The sequence below is a fragment of the Sus scrofa genome, chromosome 14, assembly GCF_054392235.1.
Source record: "Sus scrofa isolate SSC_HxYL_T2T_F1_AM1 chromosome 14, Sscrofa_HxYL_maternal_Yorkshire_Landrace_v2.0, whole genome shotgun sequence".
NCBI classification, from domain to species: domain Eukaryota; kingdom Metazoa; phylum Chordata; class Mammalia; order Artiodactyla; family Suidae; genus Sus; species Sus scrofa.
Window position 1 is genome coordinate 69,917,847 of NC_139396.1, and position 20,766 is coordinate 69,938,612.

General features: G+C 41.7%; 1 protein-coding gene across 5 annotated transcripts in view; it reads left to right on the forward strand.

The window, feature by feature from the left end:
• Positions 1 to 20,766, forward strand: part of SLC5A1 (solute carrier family 5 member 1) — a 138,074-nt gene that overhangs the window by 75,464 nt on the left and 41,844 nt on the right. For all 5 annotated transcript variants that reach the window (XM_084993137.1, XM_021072101.2, XM_084993138.1 and 2 more), the window contains exons 3-5: positions 17,306 to 17,410; positions 18,278 to 18,337; positions 19,481 to 19,585. In XM_084993137.1, the coding sequence (XP_084849263.1) occupies positions 17,306 to 17,410; positions 18,278 to 18,337; positions 19,481 to 19,585 (270 nt within the window). The remainder of the gene's footprint in view (positions 1 to 17,305; positions 17,411 to 18,277; positions 18,338 to 19,480; positions 19,586 to 20,766) is intronic.

A 20,766-nucleotide genomic window follows, 5' to 3' on the forward strand; every position in this document is an offset into this window, starting at 1 on the left:
GGGGTCAGCATGGGGGAGAGATTGTATATATTGATCAGGCTTCTTCAGGGACCCTGAATTGCTGATGATCCCAAGGATGAGTCTGTCTGAGTTTGTGAGAGGGTTGGTCTCCAGCCTCCTTGACTGATAAATGCCAACAGAAGACCTCACCCACCTTTTGTGCCAACGGCATGTGGGATGATGCCAGCTTTGGCAGTGACTTCCTGATTTCATGCCCCTTTAGTTCTTGGGGCAAAGAGAGATATTCATGAAGTTAATAAGTGAAAGGCCACCATTGTCAAAGAAGGGTGTGAGCTGACAGAGTAAACAGAGATTATGATGACTCTGGAGAAGGCCAGTGTCTAAATATTTACCAGAGTCTCAGAAATGAAATAGTCTGAATATATGAGCCCCTTCTGTCTCAATCCAGGAAATGTCATCCCTAAGAGATGGCAAGGATCAAAGATTAGACCTTTTCAAACTTCCCCTGTGAAAGTTTTCCTTTTTTAAAAATTTTATTTTATTTTTTTATTTCCCCAATACATTATTTTTTCCCTACTGTACAGCATGTGACCCATTACACATACATGATTACATTCTTTTTTCTCACATTATCATGCTCCATCATAAGTGACTAGACATAGTTCCCAGTGCTACACAGCAGGATCTCATTGCTAAAGCATTCCTTATTAAGGGAATTGGAATATTAATTCGGATTAAAGACCAGTTCCCCAGAGGGAGTAATAGGAAACATAGGTGTGATACAGACATACACATGCTATTCCTGAGTTTACAGAGAGGTGGCAGGAGGATCTGATCCCACTGTGCCCATTTGGAGAAATTCAGAAGGGAATGCCTGGGAAGAAAGGAGGAAGGTCAGCATGGTGCCCTGGCCTTCCCTTCTGTCCCTTAGGATGTCCCTTAAACTGGGAATTCAATCATTTATCCACACATACAATGCTACTTTTATATGTTGATTACCTTCTATGTGCCATATTCTGTGTTAGGTGTTGGCATATATCTGTCCTTTGGACATTGGTCATATTGGGCTGTGGGACCTTGGACACATCATGTCACTGCTCTGATCCTCAGACTTCTCACCTGTGAAATGAAGGTGAGAATAATATGCTTTCACATACTATTTTTTTTTTTTTTTAATGAGAGTTGCAACGTTTATTTCAGGTTCTCTCTTGTTTTTTTTTTGTATTTTTTTTTTTTTTTTCTTTTTTGCCACACAGGCAGTATGTGGGAATTCCTGGGCCAGGGATTGAACCTACGCCGCACAGCAGCAACCAGAGCCACAGCGATGAGAACGCAGGAGCCTCAACCCGCTAGGCCATCAGAGAACTCCCGCTTTCACGTACTATTGTGAACATTATCAGATAAAGCGAATGGAGTGCCTGGCCCCACGCTTGGCCTAAAAGTGGCACTAGAAGTTAGTTATCCTCTCTCCCTTATTCTCCTGGGACAGAGCTCTCAGAATGTGGTACCCACATCAGTGGCAGCAAAAAACCCCCCTTGGATTCTTGTTAGAAATGCAAAATTTTCAACCCAGACCAATGTTTCAGCAACTGGAGGGGATGGGGCTCAGCTGTCTGTGGTTTAACATATCCTCCAGGTAATTCTAACTAGGGTTGCAAGATTTAGCAAATAAAAATACTGGCTGGCCAGTTAAATCTGAATTTTAGACAAATAATGAATGCTTTTAAAATATGGGTATGTATCATGCAATATGGGCCCATACTTTTACTAAAAATGTCTTTGTTTACCTGAAATTCAGATTTAAGTGGACACCCTATATTTTGACTCTAGATTCTGGTGATGCCAAAGTTTGAGAACCACTGTCTGAGGATGTCTCAAGGGAGACATTCAGCTCAGTCCAGAGAAGGAGTGGAGAGGAGGCCCTGGGATATCCTGGTATCATTCCTTAAAGGGAGGACAGAAGGTGGAAGCAGCAAGCCATCTCCAGATCTCTGGACCTTCTGGGTATTACATGGTCCACTAACAAAGAAAGTGGTTTTCTGAAATTAGCTGAGTGCATTTTCCATTTGAGCTGTGCAGATCCTGCTCCCTCCAAGAGAAATATCTCTTTCAGGAAATTCAGGGCACTCTGTAAAATCACGGGCTGTGTAAGAGCATCATCAGTGTTTCTTCTGAATAGCATGCCTTTGTGGGGTAAAACTTTCTTAAAAGGTTCTCACACGTGTCATTTTATTTAAGCTGGAGAATACCCTTGTGAAATAGGCTAAGAAGGAATCTTATCCTCAGTTTATGGTGGTGAAAATTAGAGGCTCATGGAAGTAAAGTGACTGGCTCAAGGTCACATAATTTGTTCTGGTAGGAGCCAAGGTTAGAACTAGGTGGGAAGACTCTCAGTGTGCTTAATAGGAGGGAAAGAAAGGGTGGGGGCAGGCATAGCATTTAATTATGCTTTCAAGGTGTATACAGGGCACATTTTTCAAATTCACTGGATGCCTCTGATGGTGAAGCTAGGAAGACACACAGGGCCATTGTCTATTGCTTTAGGCAATTTTTGACTCTTAGGCTAGTGGTCCTGAGTGTCCACATACTATCTTACTTTCTCAAGGGTGTGGCAGTGAAGATAAAATGAATGTGTAAATCTTTTTTTTTTTGGCTTTTTGCTATTTCTTGGGCCTCTCCCGCGGCATATGGAGGTTCCCAGGCTAGGGGTCTAATCGGAGCTGTAGCCACTGGCCTACGCCAGAGCCACAGCAACGTGGGATCCGAGCCACGTCTGCAACCTACACCACAGCTCACGGCAACGCCAGATCGTTAACCCACTGAGCAAGGGCAGGGACCGAACCTGCAACCTCATGGTTCCTAGTCAGATTCGTTAACCACTGCGCCACGACGGGAACTCCTGAATGTGTAAATCTTAATCACGTTTTTCTTCTGAGCTATAACATTTTGGTTTCATTTGAAAATGACAAGGTTGACCTTAATCAGTTCCAAGTTAATTCCTGCTATAACATCAGATGACTGGGTTTTGGCAAGTAATAGGATCTCCCATATATTTCCTATTTTCTGTTTTATGTCGCATAAAACATAGTTTTTCATTAGCGTTCAATGACATTTTCATGTATTTTTTTACATCCTACAAACAAACACATAACTTCCCTGCATGCTTTGTTCTAAGACCTCAGGCTCTGCAGGTTAATCTGAGACAACACTGGAATTGTTGCCTTCTGTTGTTAAAGGTTTTAAATAATTGTGTTCTGACTATAAAATTACACAAACTCATTGTGGAAAATTTGTAACACACTCATTGTGTATGTGAGTGTGTGTGTATTTAAACATTTGGGGATCATATGGTATATAACTTTGTATTTTTTTTTTGTTTGGAATTTAATCATCTCCTTACTATAACAAATTCTTCAAAGCTATACTTTTATCTTTTATTTTTATTTTTTGCTTTTTTAAAGCTATACTTTATTTTTTTATGATTATAATGAACAGGTTTATTTTGTTGTAATATTATTTATATCAAAATAATTATTTAAAAGTACATGTAAAGTAATACCTAGAAACTGACTGCAGAATAGTTTTCGCCCAAACCTTAGATACTTATCTTGAGTAGCTCATGCTATATGTGCCATATGTTCCAGTGTAAAAAACAACAGGGTTATGCCTTTGAATGAAGGCTGAGAACCAACAGGCATCTAGCCTTACTTTTGGAAACTGTGACTTACAACTATTGTGTGTATACAACTATTGAGACTTACAACTTGGCTAGACTCTGAGTTAACATTCTCCCAACAAAAGATTGTGTCAGTAAAGCTATACTTTAAAAGGCTGCATAATATTCAACAATAAGTATGTACCTTAATTTATCCATTTGTTTTCCTGGATCTCTTTGTCTGCATCTCTGATTTCTTAAGATAGAATACTAAACATATGGTGGAAGATGATATATGTATATGTACCAACAAATTGCTTTCCAGAATTACATTTCTATCAGAAATATATGGGAGAGCCTATTTTCTTGCCAACACCAAATAATATCATTTAACTTTTTTTTTGCCTATTTGATGGAGTCACCCACAAGGTCAGATCCCCCTTGAGGTCTTGTTCTTACTAACACTAGGTTTACAGGTTACCCATATTGACGTCTTAGAGCAATTCATGGTCTCTAGTGAGCCCCACTGTCTTTACGAGCCCCTTGTGGGACCTGAAAAGCCAGCTTTATTGCCTCTTCCTTAAGAGAGAGCCTTGGCACTCATTAAGAGTCCCAACTCCATGCAGCCAGTGGGAATAAATGCAACTCAAAGGCATTTGGTCATCACAGTTTCTGTTGTTTCCCCAAGAGGAGGTGCCAAAGATTTGATATCACTCACCCACTCACTCAACAGACTTTTACTGAGTACTTAATGTGCAAGAAAGGTCCTGTGCTAAGTGGAAGCTACAGTTCTCTTCGAGGGCTAGAGGATATTTGTGCAGAACAGTTCCCAAAATGGGGCTTGACAGGCATCAGGAGAGTGCAACAGTTGACACATGGAGTGAGAGGTCAGAAGAGGAAGAGACTGGCTCTGAATGGTGTCAGCAGAGGGATGGGACTGGGCTTCCCTTTGAGGGCTGAGCAAAGTTTTTCAGCTAGAGCTTGATGGAGAAGCAAAAGTAAATGTTGTAAAAGAAGTAGGAGGCAGGAAAGCCCAGAGTGTATATAGGAAGTTGGGTCAGTATGAGGACTTGAAAGGGCATGGGGTATTTCCTATTGTAGCTCAGCAGTAATGAACCTGGCTAGTAACCACAAAGATGTGAGTTTGATCCCTGGCCTAACTCAGTGGGTTAAGGATCTAGCATTGCCGTGAGCTGTGGTGTAGGTCGCAGATGTGGCCCAGATCCCGTGCTGCTGTGGCTGTGGTATAGGCCAGCAGCTGCAGCTCCGATTTGACCCCTAGCCTTGGAACTTCCATATGCCACACTTTCCATATGCCCTAAAAAGCAAGGGCAGGACAGGGACTGGAGGAGGATAGGGCTGGACTACAGAGACCCCTGAGAGCCTGTAATCCCTCTTCCCAGTTTCATGCCATGGCAGAACAGAGGGGCCCTCCAGTTGGCAGTATTTATTTAACTCTGTTGATCGAGGTCACCCTTTGGGAACTCTGATAACCCTATTTCATTAGGACATAGATTGTTTGTGGAAGGATTTCCCACAAAACTTTTAAGTGGCTTCAGTAGATTTCCACTGAAATGTCTCAATAACTTTGCTGTGGTGTGAGGCTACTCTGAAAGTCTGTTTGACTGAGCCTGCTGGTTCTGGGGTTTTACCAATAAGATTGGTCAAAGCTTGTTCCAATCCATGTGTTATATGTTGGCATATGGAGAAGTGACAGTGTCTCCTACTGGATAGGCTGAGTACCACAATAAAAAACCATTACCACTCTGGAAGTTAGGTTGCAGGTTGTGGAGAAAGCTTTTTTCATCCCCAATTTTTTGTCCTGCATATCTTAGCATCCCAAGTTTGTAGCTAGTCACTGTCCTTCTGCTTCCAAAGAGAGGTCAAAACAAATTTAAGGAGGAAAAGTGACTTTCAATGCCAGCTGGGGTAGGCTTCTCAAACTTTACTGCATATAAAAATAACCTAGAGAGGGAGTTCCTGTAGTGGCTCAGGGGAAATGAATCTGACTAGTAACCATGAAGTTGTGGGTTTGATTCCTGGCCTCGCTCAGTGGGTTAAGGATCTGGTGTTGCTGTGAGCTGTGGTGTAGTTCGCAGATGTGGCTCAGATCTTGCATTGCTGTGGCATAGGCTAGCAGCTGTAGTTCCGATTTGACCCCCTGGGAACTTTAATATGCCACACCTTCGGCCCTAGAAAACAAAACAAACAAGAAAACAAAAAACCAAAAACCCAGAGAGCTTATTCTGATCCAGTAGGCCTGGGGTGGTGATAGAGGATTTGTAGTTCTCCTAAGTTCCCAGGGGGAGTCAGTTATCCTAGCCAGCAGAGCACTCTGAGAGTAGCATTGGCTTAGGAGGCCCATTTCTAGGGCTGAGTTAAACATGAAAGGAATGGGCATTACATGGCTTAACATCTGCCTTTGGTTTGAGAGAGAGATGCAGTCCCTGATAGCTTCCAACTCCTGACACTAATAGTTGGTGTGGAGAAATGAATTTGGCCAGATGTTTTCCTTGTAGTTTAGAGAAGGCTCATGGGAAAACATCAAATTTGTGGCAAACCCTGGAGGGATTGAAGCGAAAAAAAATTTAAGTGATACAGCCACTGTATTGTTAAGGCAAACCCCATGGATATTATTATTAGGGATCTAAATTGCAATGAGAAGAAATCTTGTTAAATGGTCCAAATAATTTAGAGGCAGATTTTCTGACAATGGCCAGAATTAGAGGAACTGGCTTCATCTTCTCACTGCCAAAGACCCATGGCTGAGTGCAGTTTTAAAAGAGGATTTGATGCATTTTAAATTAGAAGACCAGCAACTTAAAACAATGATCTGCTATATCAAAACCTCATGGGAACCACAAACGAAAAAGCCTCAATAGATACACTTATAAAAAGGAAAAAACAGTAGTTCCTGCAATGTCATAACAGGATTGGTGGTGTCTCTGGAGCACTGGGACGTAAGTGCAATGCCACAGCTGCAGGTCGAAATTGTGACTTGGATCTGATCCCTGGCCTGGGAACACCATATGCTACAGAGCAGCGAAAAAAGAAAAAGAAAAAGGAAAAAACAATCCAAATATAATACTAAAGGTAGTCATCAAACCACAAGAAAAGAGAACAAAAGAGGAAGGGAAGAAAAAAATCCAATGACAATAAATCCAAAACAATTCAGAAAATGGCAATAAGTACATACATATCACTAGTTACCTTGAATATAAATGGATTACATGCTCCACTAAAAGACATAGACTAGCTGTACAAAAACTTCACTTGTATATATATACTGTCTATAAGAGACTCACTTTAGATCTAGGAACACATACAGACTGAAAGTGAGGGGGTAGAAGAAGCTATTACATGCGGATGGAAATCAAAAGAAAGCTGGAGTAGCAATACTCATATCAGACAAAATAATCTTTAGAATAAAGAATGTTTTAAGAGACAAAGAAAGATACTAATAATCAAGTGATTGGTCAAGGGAGAATATGTAACAATTGTAAATATATATGCACCCAACATCGGAGTACTTCTATATGTAAGGCAACTGCTAACACCCATAAAAAGAGAAATCAACAACAACACAATAATACTGGAGGACTTTAACACTCTACTTACAGTAATGGACAGATCACCCAGACAGAAAAATCAATAAAGAAACACAGGTCTTAAATGACACATTAGACCAGACAGGTTTAATTGATATTTACAGAACATTTCATCCAAAAGCTGCAGAATACCCTTTTTTCTCAAGTGCACATGGAACATTCTCCATGATAGATCACGTCTTGGGCAACAAATCAAACCTCAGGAAATTTAAGAAAATTGATATCATATCAAGCATTTTTTTCTGGCCACAATGCTATAAGGCTAGAAATTAACCACAAGAAAAAACCTGTAAAAAACAGAAACATGTGGGGGCTAAACAGTATGTTACTAACCAACCAATGTATCACTGAATAAATCAAAGAGGAAATCAAAAAATACCTAGAGACAAATAACAATGAAAACATGATGATCCAACACCTACAGGACACAGCAAAAGCAGTTCTAATAGGAAGGGTTTTTTTTGGCTGCATTCATGACATGCATAAGTTCCTGGATCAGGGATCAAACCCGTGCTATGGCAATAACCAGAGCCACAGCGGTGATAACACCAGGCCCTTAAACTGCTGAGCTGCCAGGGAACTCCTGAGAGGGAAGTTCATAGCAACATAGCCTCACCTCAGGAAACAAGAAAAATCCCAAATAAACAACCTAAGCTTACACCTGAAGCAACTAAAGATGAAGAACAAACAAAACCCAAAGTTAATAGAAGGAAAAATATCATAAAGAGCAGAAATAAAGGAGAGATGAAAACAATAGAAAAGATCAATGAAACTAAAAGGTGGTTCTTTGAAAAATAAACAAAATTGATAAACCCTTAGCCAGACTCATCAAGATAAAAGGGGAGAGGGCTCAAATCAATAATATTAGAAATGAAAAGGAGAAATTACAACTGACACCATAGAAATACAAAGGATCATAGGAGACTACTACAAGCAACTATATGCCAATAAAATGGATAATGGAGAAGAAATGGACAAATTCTCAGAAAGGTACAACTTTCTAAGACTGAACCAGGAAGAAGTAGAAAATAGAAATAGACCAATCACAGGTACTGAAATTGAAACTGTGATTAAGGAGTTCCCGTCGTGGCGCAGGGGTTAACGAATCCGACTAGGAACCATGAGGTTGCGGGTTCGGTCCCTGCCCTTGCTCAATGGGTTAACGATCCGGCGTTGCCGTGAGCTGTGGTGTAGGTTGCAGACGCGGCTCGGATCCTGCGTTGCTGTGCCTCTGGCGTAGGCCGGTGGCTACAGCTCCGATTGGACCCCTAGCCTGGGAACCTCCATATGCCGCGGGAGCGGCCCAAGAAATAGCAACAACAACAACAACAAAAGACAAAAAAAAAAAAAAAAAAAGAAACTGTGATTAAAAAACTTCCAAAAAAACAAAAGTCCAGAACGAGGTGCATTCTATCAAACATTTAGGTAAGAGTTAACACTTGTTCTTCTGAAACTCTTCCAAAAATTTGCAGAGGAAGGAACACTCCCAGGCTCATTCTATGAAGCCACCATCATCCTGATACCAACAGCAGACAAAGACATTAGTCTATTTCAGGCCAATATAATTGATGAATATATATGCAAAAATCCTTAACAAAATATTAGCAAATGGAATTCAACAATACTTTAAAAGGATCATATACCATGATCAAGTGGGATTTATCCCAGGGATGCAAGGATTCTTCAATATGCACAAATCAATCATTGTGATACACCACATTAACAACTTAAGAATAAAAACCATGTGATCCTCTCAATAGATGCAGAAAAAGCTTTTGATAACATTAAATATCCATTTTTTTTGATGAAAACTCTCCTGAAAGTGGGCATAGAGGGAACCTACCTCCATATAATAAAGGCCGTATGTGACAAACCTATAACTAACATCATTCTTAATGATGAAAACTGAAAGCATTTCTAAGATCAGGAACAAGACAAGGATGTCCACTCTCACCACTTTTATTCAACATGGTTTTGGAAGTCCTAGCCATGTCAATCAGAGAAGAAAAAGAAATAAAAGGAGTCCAAATTGGAAAAGAAGAAGTAAAACAATCACTGTTTGCAGATGATATGATACTGTAAATAGAAAATCCTAAATATGCTACCAGAAAACTGCTAGAGTTCATCAATGAATTTGGTAAATTTGAAGGATACAAAATTAATACATAGAAATCTCTTGCATTCCTATACACTTAAAAATGAAATATAAGAATGAGAAACTAAGGCAATAATCTCATTTACTATTGCATCAAAGAGAATAAAATATCTAGGAATAAACCTACCTAAACAGGTAAAAGACCTGTACTCAGAAAGCTGTAAGACACCAATGAGGCAAATCAAAGATGACACAAACAGATGGAAAGATATACCATGCTCTTGGGTTGGAAGAATCAACATTGTCAAACTGACTATACTACCCAAGGCAATCTATAGATTTAGTACAATCCCTAGCAAATTACCAATGGCATTTTTTTGCAGAACTAGAACAACAACAACAAAAAAATAAAAAATTTGTATGGAAACACAAAATACCCTGAATAGCCAAAGCAATCTTGAGAAAGAAAAATGGAGCTGGAGGAATAAGGCTCCCTGACTTCATACTATACTACAAAGCCACAGTCATCAAAACAGTATGGTACTGGGATAAAAACAGACATATAGGTCAATGGAACAGGATAGAAAGCCCAGAAATAAACCCATGCACCTATGGTCAATCTGCAACAAAGGAGGCAAGAATATACATGGAGAAAAGAGAGCCTCTTCAGTAAGTGGTGCTGGGAAAACACAGCTACATGTAAAAGAATGAAATTAGAATATTCTCTTATACCATACACAAAACTAAACTCAGAATGGACTAAAGACTTAAACGTAAAGCCAGATACTATAAAACTCTTAGAGGAAAACATAGGCAGAACACTCTTTGACATAAATCACAGCAATGTTTTATGGATATGCCTCATAGAGTAATGGAAATAAAAATAAAAATAAATAAAGGGGACTCAAATAAACTGAAAAGCTCTTGCAAGCAAAGGAAATTAAAAAAACAAAACAAACCTGAAAACTAAAACAAAAATGAAAAGAAAACCCATAGAATGGGAGAAAATCTTTGCAAATGAAGTGACGGACAAGGGATTAATCTCCAAAACATAGAAAAATCTCATACAGCTTTATATTAAAAAAAAACTCAATCAAAAAATGATCAGAAAAGGGAGCTTCCATTGTGGCATAATGGAAAAAATCTGACTAGGGTCCATGAGGATGCGGGTTCGATCCCTGGCCTAACTCAGTGGGTTGGGGATCTGGCGTTGCTGTGAGCTATTGTGTAGGTCCCCTGATGTGGCTCAGATTTGGAGTTTCTCTGCTTGTGGCATAGGCCAGCAGGTGTAGCTCTGATTTGATCCCTAGCTTGGGGACTTCTACATGCTTCAAATGTGTCCCTAAAAAGAAAAAAAATTACAGAAGATTTAAATAGACCTTTCTCCAAAGAAGATAGATAGATGGCCAAAAAGCACATGAAAACATACTCAACATCACTATTAGAGAAAATCAAACCAAAACTACAATGATATATCACTCCACACCATTCAGAATGGCCATCAACAAAAAGTCTATAATCAATAAATGCTGGACAGGGTGTGAAGAGAAGAGAAGCTTACACTGTTGATGGAAATGTAAATTGGTGCAACCAACAGGAGCAATATGGAGGTTCCTTAAAAAACAAAATATAGAACTACCATATGACCCTACAATCCCACTTCTGGGCATATTCTGGAGAAAACCATAATTCAAAAAGATACATGCACCCCAATGTTCACTGCAGCACTTTTTACAGTAGCCAAGATATGAAAGCAACCTATCCATTAACAGAGGATTGCACAAAGAAGATGTAGTACATATTTACAGTGGAATATTACTTGGCCATAAAAAGAACAAAATAATGCCATTTGCAGCAACATGAGTAGACCTAGATATTATCGTACTGAGTGAAGTAAGTCAGACAGAGACAAATATCATATGAGATCACATATGTCGAATCTCCTAAAGATAGTGCAAAAATTTATTCATAAAACAGAAACAGATTCAAAGACTTTGAAACCAAACTTATGATTACCAAAGGGGAAGCATTGGTGGGAGAGATAAATTGGGAGGTTCAGACTGGCATATACACATTTCTATATATAAAGTCAATAAGTAACAAGGACTTACTACATAGCACAGGGAAATCTACTTAGTGCTCTATGGTGGCTTATATGGAAAGGGAATTTGAAAAAGAATGGATATATGCACATGCATAACAGCTGCTCTTTGTTCTATGCTTGAAGCTGACACAATGTTGTAAGTCAACTATAACAAAATAGAAAAAACCCACAAATGAGGTATTTGAAGTTACATGATGTTAAAAACAGATGGGAAGTCAGAAGGTCAGTCTGCATTGCTCTGGACAGTCCATGTCTGGACTGACCTATTTGTGTCTGAGACCCACTTGGACACATAAGTGGGGCTGAGGGCATCAGAGAACATCAAGGGTGGCCAGCGAGGAACAGGTACATAAGAAGAGGAAGCTTGGCCAGGAGAAGATTTGAGGGTGGACACAACCCCTCTCCTCAGATATTGGGAAGACTAGCTTGTAGAATAGAGATTTGACTTGTTCTGTCTCACCCTAGAGGGCACAAGCAGGATTAATGGGGAGATCTAAGCTCAAGATGAAGAAGGACTTTGCAACCATTAGAGTTGTTCCACTAGGTATTTAAATGCCTCATGAATTTTCTGTCACAAGAGATATGCATCCAGAAGCTGACCTTCACTTGGCGGGGTATTTCTGAGAAGATTCAAGCTGTGACATCTATGGGTCCATCCAGTTCTGGAGAATTCTATAACTCTATAATTTCCCCTTACAGTTTCCCTCCTGCCAAGCTTCTAGGATAGGAAATTTAGGCAGTAAAATATGATTGTGAAATTCCCTAAAGTCAAAGGGAAATGAAGTCTTTTTGCTTTTTTATGATGTGACATTACGTTATTTCCCCAATTACCATGCTGTTAAACCTGTTGGGTTTGATCAGATTCAAACATCTTGTGCAGTAGATGAACCCAAACCATCTAAATACTTGGAATGGCTTCTTGAGCCATATCAGGAGTGAGGAAGGCCTGTAAAGAGTTAAGTCAGAAGCAAGATCAAGCTGGGAAAATTTCAGAGAAAATCTGATCCTGAACTGAGAAGGACTGTGGGAGGAAATTACAGAGAAGGACAAGATGCTTTATGTCACTGGGTCACTCCCTAGATGGGCATGATTCCCAAGTGGGCATACACGTGTGTGAGGCATGGACAGAGAAAGCTTTTGGGAAATATGTGAGGAAAGCATTGTTAATGAGCGCCAGTGAGAGGAAGGGCAGTGGGAAAATCTGGCCAAAGACAGTAGGTGATAAAGCAGTGGTGTATATGGAGTTCCTGTTGTGGCATAGCAGAAACGAATCTAACTGGTATCCATGAGGATTCAGGTTCAATCCCTGGCCTCACTCAGTGGGTTAAGGATCTGGTGTTGCTGTGAGCTATGGTATAGGTTGCAGATGTGGCTCAGGTCTGGTGTTGCTGTTGCTGTGGTGTAGGTCGGCAGCTGTAGCTCTGATTCAACCCCTAGCCTGGGAACTTCCATATGCTGCAGGTACAGCTCTAAAAAAAATTTAAAAAGCAGTGGTGTATGTACAAAGCTGATTGGGCCACCATAGCAAAATACCACAGACTGAGAGGCTTAATCCACAGACATGTTTTATCACAGTTCTAGAGGCTGGAAATCCAAGATCAAGTTTCTGTCAAGGTTGATTCTGGCGGAATTTCTCTTCTTGGCTTATAGAGAGCTGCTTCTCTCTCTGGACATTGAGAGAGAGGGAGAGACAGAGGGAGGAAGAGAATCTGCTATCTCTTCCTCTTCTCATATGGACCCGTCCTATCAGATAAGGGCTTCAGCCTTATGAACTAATTTAATCTTTATTTCCTTCCTAAAGACCCTATCTCCAAATTCAGTCACATCAGGGTTTAGAACTTCAACATATGAATTTTGGAGGAATGCAAATCAGTCCTTACAGTGTCCATTGTAACTCTTGTGAATCGTCTTTGAAGGTGAAGTGATTGTCCTCTTGGAGAAAAGAAAGGATACTGATTGAAGTCAGCTGAATGTATCATTGCTGATTCATAATGTCATTTGACTCCTGCACAACCCTGTCATGAGAGAAGATTGAGGCTTGGAGATGTTGGGATTACCCAGATAGTAACAGGACAAGAGAACATCCAAACTTTAATTTTTAAGCTCATACTGCTTCTCACTGGAGGGAAGTTTAACTTGAAATCTTGCTGAATTCCTAAGACTAGATCTTTAAAGCTGGAACTGTCAGAAGACTGCTTGGCAGGCCCATTTGGTGACCAGGAGGGTCTCTGAATAGGGAAGTGACTTGTGTTTTGGGGAGCTGTCTGGCCATGTGGGTGGGTGGGGGGAGACTGGAGATCATCTAGAAGCTTGTTAAGGGATAATAACAGCCCATACAAGGGCAATATAAAAAGCGCCAGATGTTTGTGGCTTTGTGAAGGCAGTCAGGGGTTTTGGTAAATGAGTGCCTGCAGGTCATGGGGTGAAGGGAGGGAGTCCAGATGAAAACAAGGTGAGTGAGTAGAGAACAGTAGTGACCATGATAGAAATGAACTGAACCCGGACTAGTACCCCCAAATCTCCTCTGGCCCACATTCCATCAGATGGTGAAGAGCTGCCTCAGGAAAGCCTACAACTGCTTAAACTCCACTGCCTCCCTTTGGGGGGGGATTTTGGAGAGGACTTCTTGAACTTAAGGTTAATCTTATGGAGTTAATCATTATTGGTAATGGTGCTCTTAATAGTACAACATTAGGCTTAATACTTTTTTTTTTTTTTTTTTGTCTTTTTGCCATTTCTTGGGCCGCTCCTGCAGCATATGGAGGTCTAATCGGATCTGTAGCTGCCAGCCTACACCAGAGCCACAGCAATGCGGGATCCAAGCCGCGTCTGCAACCTACACCACAGCTCATGGAAACACTGCATCCTTAACCCACTGAGCAAGGCCAGGGATCCAAGCCGCGTCTGCAACCTACACCACAGCTCATGGCAACGCCGCATCCTTAACCCACCGAGCAAGGCCAGGGATCCAACCCTCAATCTCATGGTTCCTAGTCGGATTTGTTAACCACCGAGCCATGACGGGAACTCCAGGCTTAATAATTTATCAAGTGAGATAAATTATTGGAAAATGGAAAAAATAATGATCTTGACAGGCAGCATACATGCAGAAGGGAATTCTGATGAAAAGTGGACTGTTATCCCCATGAAACTTTGAGAGGAGGTAGATGTGTCTAAACAGCTTGCTTCCCTGTCAGTTTCTTCTTCTCCCCCTTCCCCATCTCCTCCCCCTCCCCCCTCAACTTACAAAGCATTTTAATGTTTGTGCTATAATGAGGAAAAGACACAATATGGAGCAATAGAACTTTTCACACCATGGGAATTCCACTTAGAGGCAATAGTAATTTATTCATAAGCAGAATTTACTGGGCCCTATTCTTTTAGCAAAGGCAGGCATGCCTATGTTGTACAACATACTTAAAGTTCAGATAACAGAAGATTAAAATGCTTATGTGGCAATAATCAAAGTAAATAGTTTCCCTTCTTAATGAATGATATCCCCCTAGTTGCTTAAGTCCTGAATCTAGGAGTTACCCTTGACTGCCCTTTCCCTCATTTCCACAACTGATCCATCAACAGGCTTGTCAGCTTTGTTTCTAAAATGTATCCCAATCTCTATGCTTGTCTTTGTCTCAATTGCCACCACCGAGACCAAACCTCTGTCCACTCTCCAGGTAGCAATTGACTCTCACATAGTTTCGGTTTTCTCTCTTGCTATTGACACTATACTCTTCACTTTCTTGAGAGCAATCCTGAAAAGCAAATTAGATCCTGTCTTTCCTCTGCGTGAAACCCTCTCAGCAGCTTCATCTCACAGAATAAAATTCATACTCCTATCCTGGCTTGCTAGGACCAGGTAATGTATCGCTTCCCAGCTTCACAGCCTTATCTCACACGGCCTACCACATTCCAGCCACTCTGGGCTTCTTTCTGCCTCTCAACCACAATGGCCTTCTCATTTAGGCAGGGGATGGTCCTTGCTTTGCAGGAATGCCTTCTCTCTGATCTCAGCATGGTTGATTTCTTTTTTCATTTTAATCTCAGCTTAGAGGTTACCCCACAGAGGGACCTTTCCTGATTAAATCAGTCATTCTATCACAACTTCTTTGTCCACTTCATCTTTGTTGTTGTTTATTTATTCATGTTTCCTCTGTTAGAAATAAGCCTCTGGAGAGTACGAATTTTTGCTGGTGCTATTTATACAGGATTCCCTAGTATCTAGAATAGAACCTGACACATTGAGTAGATGCTAAGTTAGTATTTATTGAGTGATGAATGAAGGCACTTACAACACTGTCTCTTCATCATTCTGGAGACCTCTTGCCCCAGCCTTCAGAGACCTCCCTCTCTTCTGACTTAACATATAGCACTAAGCACGCACTGTCTTTTTTTTATTTAATGGTTGCATCCACAGCTTATGGAAGTCCGAGGGTCAGGAATTGAATCTGAGCCACAGCTGTGACCTATGCCACAGATGTGACAAAGATGATCATTTAACCCACCGCACCAGGCCAGAGGTCAAACCCTTACCTCTGCAGCTGCCTGAACTACTGCAGTTGGATTCCCCCCCTTTTTTTTGGTTGCCCTGCAGCATCTGGAGTTGCTGGGCTGGGGATGGAATCTGTGTTCCAGAGCTCCCAAGAGGCTGGAGATCCCGTCATGCCACAGTGGGAACTCCTGCAATTGGATTCTTAACCCACTGCACCACAGTGGGAACTCCACACTGTCTTATATTTAGGGAAAATTAGAACAGTTTCTTGGAGTAATCTTTTTGGGAAATGTTTTTTCCCCCCCAGATTTAAACCATCTTAGGGATAATATCTACCCTAATGGCCAGTAGCTACCAGCCTCCCCCCATTGCTCAGCAAGAATGTGTGTAATTATCCTAATTTGATGTTTATCAAATGCTGCTATGCCTTCTCCTCTGGGACTAGGAAAACTCTAGAACTTTCTGGAATTCTCTTGGACTTCAGGTGCAGTTGAGTTGATGATACAGTATCATGATTTGTCAGTGCAAGATCCCTCTCTTGTTTCCCTTATATTTTCTCCTATATCTCCCATTCATAATCCCATTTTCCTTTCCTCTTCCAGGTTTTCGCTCTTAGGCATTTAATATATGTCCTTCCAATTTGTCTTCTAACCTATATTTTTAGACATACATATATTCTTGGAAAATGCAGTGTTTTTTTTGCATACATCAGCAGGTTCTTTGGAACTTTTGTAAAAAATAAAAATACCGTATTGATTTAGAGAATTATTATTATTATTATTATTATTAACAACAACATCTCTTGTTACATGGGAGCCCATGGGATTACAGAATTTAACAGCTAGGAGTCACTTGGAAATTATCAGCTCTACTCCCTGCCTTCTTTGATAAGTGACAAGTGACTGAGGCCCAGAGGTTTCCTTATAAATGATTTCTTTCAACAAAACTGTCTGCATTTACTGAGAGCCTGTATTGGTCAAGGTCCCAAGTTAGGAGTGGTGGGGGACACAGAGATGAATGGCACAGGCCCTGCTCCTGAGTCCAAGCCTGTTGGGAGAATTCTAGAGGAGGTCTTGTGGGCTACAGAGCTTCCCATGTGTTTTGGACTGCTGGGCATTGGACCTACAAAGGACTCATGGAGATCTGATTTGGGGATACGTCCCACTGTTTCTTCCCCAGTCCTCTCCTTTTTATCTTTCTATTATCCAAGTCCCCACATCTGCTTTCTGAACCAGTGGTCCCAGTTGACCCCAGCATTGTCAAGTTTCTGGCCAGCCTTTGCTCTTTCTTGTCCTTTTTTTGATTGACATATTTCTTCTCTCTTTGGCCCACTCCTGAGTGTCCTGGTGAAGCATAGAGTCCTCACCTTATGACCTTATCTTTGTGTTTCCAGGTTGGAGCTTCTCTGTTTGCCAGTAATATCGGAAGCGGGCATTTTGTTGGGCTGGCAGGAACTGGAGCAGCTGCAGGCATTGCCACTGGTGGCTTTGAATGGAATGTGAGTAACATCAGAGACATTATGTCTGGAGCTGGAGGGAGCTCAGCAAGTTCAAAGACATTCTAAATGTTAGAAACCTCCCAGTTCCACCTTGGAATGCAGATGGAGGAGGGGCACAGCTTCAGGAGCCCCAGAGTCCTGCTCCCCTCCCAAGAGTAGCATGAGAAATCCACTGATAGGAGTTCCCGTCGTGGCTCAGTGGTTAACAAATCCGACGAGGAACCATGAGGTTGCAGGTTTGACCCCTGGCCTTGCTCAGTGGGTTAGGGCTCTGGCGTTGCCGTGAGCTGTGGTATAGGTTGCAGATGAGGCTTGGATCCCCGCGTTGCTGTGGCTGTGGCGTAGGCCAGTGGCTACAGCTCCAATTGGACCCCTAGCCAGGGAACCTCCATATGCCGTGGGTGTGGCCCTCAAAAAAAAAAAAAAGACAAAAACCAAAAAAAAAGAGAAATCCACTGATATGATGGCAATAGTGTTTCTTTCTTCTTTTAAAAAGCCAAAACTTCCTTTGTCCTTTCAACCATATCAGAGGTTTGGAAATACCATCAGATTTCCATTATTATTATTATTATTTAAAAAAAGCTCTCTAAATGGTATTTTACTCCTGTAAATCAGGGAAGAGGCAAAAGGAGCTGTATATCAGTGGGCAGCCCCCTGGATTCCTCTCCACTGTTGCCCACCTGTTCTTCCCATGGGCCAAATGGGCATGAAAGCCCTCCTCCAGTCACTGATGGCCACTTAAGGAGCTGTCCCCAGACCTCAAAGAGAAAATGCTGGGTGATTGTTTTGCAGCAGCTGCAGGCCCTGCAGGCAGCAGAATGGGCCAAGTTTCTTCTTGCTTTGACTCCACCTCTTTTTTGGTTTCAGGCTCTGATTTGGGTGGTTGTTCTGGGCTGGCTGTTTGTCCCCATTTACATTAAGGCAGGGGTAAGTATCTGCTCTGTTATTATTTAATATATATTTCCTGCTGGCAAATATATGTGTGAACTTAGTCCTGGAAAGCAGAGGAGATTTTATGGGATAAGTCTCTATGACTTCACTCTCTTTCCTGGGTTATAAAGTTCTTGACTGCTCTCCAGGGCACAGATCCACTTGGCCATGACTTGTGCTTCTGGGAAGCCCTCCTAAGCAAACTTACTCCATTCACCTCAAAAGCGTCACATCCCCTCATACTGGGTGTACACTTGCAAGACACTGCCACGTATTTGCTCACAATACATAGATGCCCACCTCTGGCCCTGGAAGGGAAGCAGCATGGGAAAAAGAACCATAGTTCCCTTCATTTACAAACATGAGCAGCTCTTGTCTGCTAAACATATAGCCGGCATTCAACTACCAAATGCATACTTGGTCTCTTGACTAAATCTCTGACATTTTTCATAAGACAATTTTAACATCATTTGCCCAGTGAGATATAATTAGCACCTACTACACGTACAATAGTACATTTATACATTAGAAGAAGAAAGCAATAAGGAAGAAACACAGGTAGATGCTGCATCTTCTGGAGGCTCGGGGACTATTGGTGACTTATGTCTGATTCCAGGTGACTGCAGGCTCAGGGTTGAGGACACGAGACAGAGGGTGCAGGTTGTAATGCAGAAAGGAACTGTATGTTGAGCTGGCCTGCAGCCCTAACCTTGGCAAGGCACATGTTCAGAGCAGGGCCACCTTGTTTGGTGCACTGAAAAGATGCCACTGTGGTTGTGATGTCTTGTTCCCAGTAAGTGCATTGTATAGGAATATCTGTCTATCTATTCCCTCTTGCTTCAGGGCAAGAGTCTGCCTTTTTGGTTATATGAAGTCATGTGTTCATTGTAAGAAGTTTTTATTGGGTGCCTTCCACATCCTGGGATAATACCCACCTGCCTCTGCAGTGGTAGGGCATGTGGGGTTGAGATGAGCAAATGGCTGGAAGACAGGGACATTTGGCCATCTCAAGGACTTCTCTGACCAACAAGAGTTAACTCTTGATCACAGCTCTGACACCAGGGTGGATGCCACTGCTTGGCTTGCTCTGGGCTTTCTGATCACCCTGGCTGGTGGTATTCGCCCTTCCATCCCATGCAGGTGGTGACGATGCCAGAGTATCTGCGGAAGCGATTTGGAGGCAAGCGGATCCAGGTCTACCTCTCTATCCTGTCCCTGATGCTCTACATTTTCACCAAGATCTCGGTGAGTCCACTGCCCTGGGCCCTGGGTCCTGGGCCCTGGTTGTCTCAGAACCTGCCCACCCTTGCTCCTTAGCACACTGAAGGGCAGTGCTGTATGTTTCTATTATCTCAGTCCCTTAGTCCTTCTCACTTCTGAGGATGAAGTCCTATTTCACATATCAAGGAGCAAACACATGGAACTCCTTATCCTCTACTGTGGGGAAGGTGAAGATATAAATAGGTTCAAGAAGTTTCAGTGAAAGCTGTTCTTAATAGAAGATTCAAAGGAAGTTAGGGATTCTGAGGGCTGGCCCTGACCTTAGAGGTAGCTGTAAGCCTTTATGCCCTGTCAGGGTTAGAATCCGGCTCCAGGTGACATTTCTAATGTGTTTAGACATGGGCAGTCAGTGACAACTCTGAAGAGACCTCAGAGACTCTCCCTTTTCTTTTGTAGACAAGGAAACAGAAACCCTGGGGAAGGACATTCTTGCTAAGGAGTAGAACCCAGACCTCCGGCTCCAGCTCACTATCCTTCACTGTATGAGGTCTCTTGTATTCACTCAGAATCAGCCCCCCTGGGCATTAGGTGCTAACCCTCTAGATTTTCATGCTCTCTGGACCCAATCACTGCGTCTGCCCTCCTTCCATTTACCCTGACTCAGGCCCAAGTTTTCAGAGCTGAGATTTCTCAGACATTGGGTAGCCATAAGGGTTTATTTGAGAGCCGTGCAGAACTCTTGGCTGACACATTGGAATAAGTCTTTTCATTGCTTTTTCACTTTTTTCCTTCCTTTAAAATGTTCAAGTCAACTCCTTGTGATGATAAAACAAAGTAGGAGACTTAGGAAACCATTGAAATTCTGAGATACTTTCTCAACAGCCCAAAAGATGGCAGGAAGAAAAATGTCTACTTATTGGTCTTACCTGGAATTTTTTTTTCTTTATCTTCAAGGAGATTGTCAGTGATAAAGGTTAAAGTGACAGTGGAAAAAAATTTAAAAGAAGGAAGATATTAGTGATAAAGAATAATAGAAAGAAAAGAGGACCTTGGTAGGAAAACCATCTAGGAAAGTAATTGCAGGAAGCATGGGGTTGTGGAGGAGCTTGGGCTTCTGCTCTACTGCTCACCAGTGAAATAGTGCTTTACTTCTCTGGAGCTTAGTTTCTTTGTGAGTGAGATGGGGATAAAAGTTCCTGCCTTGC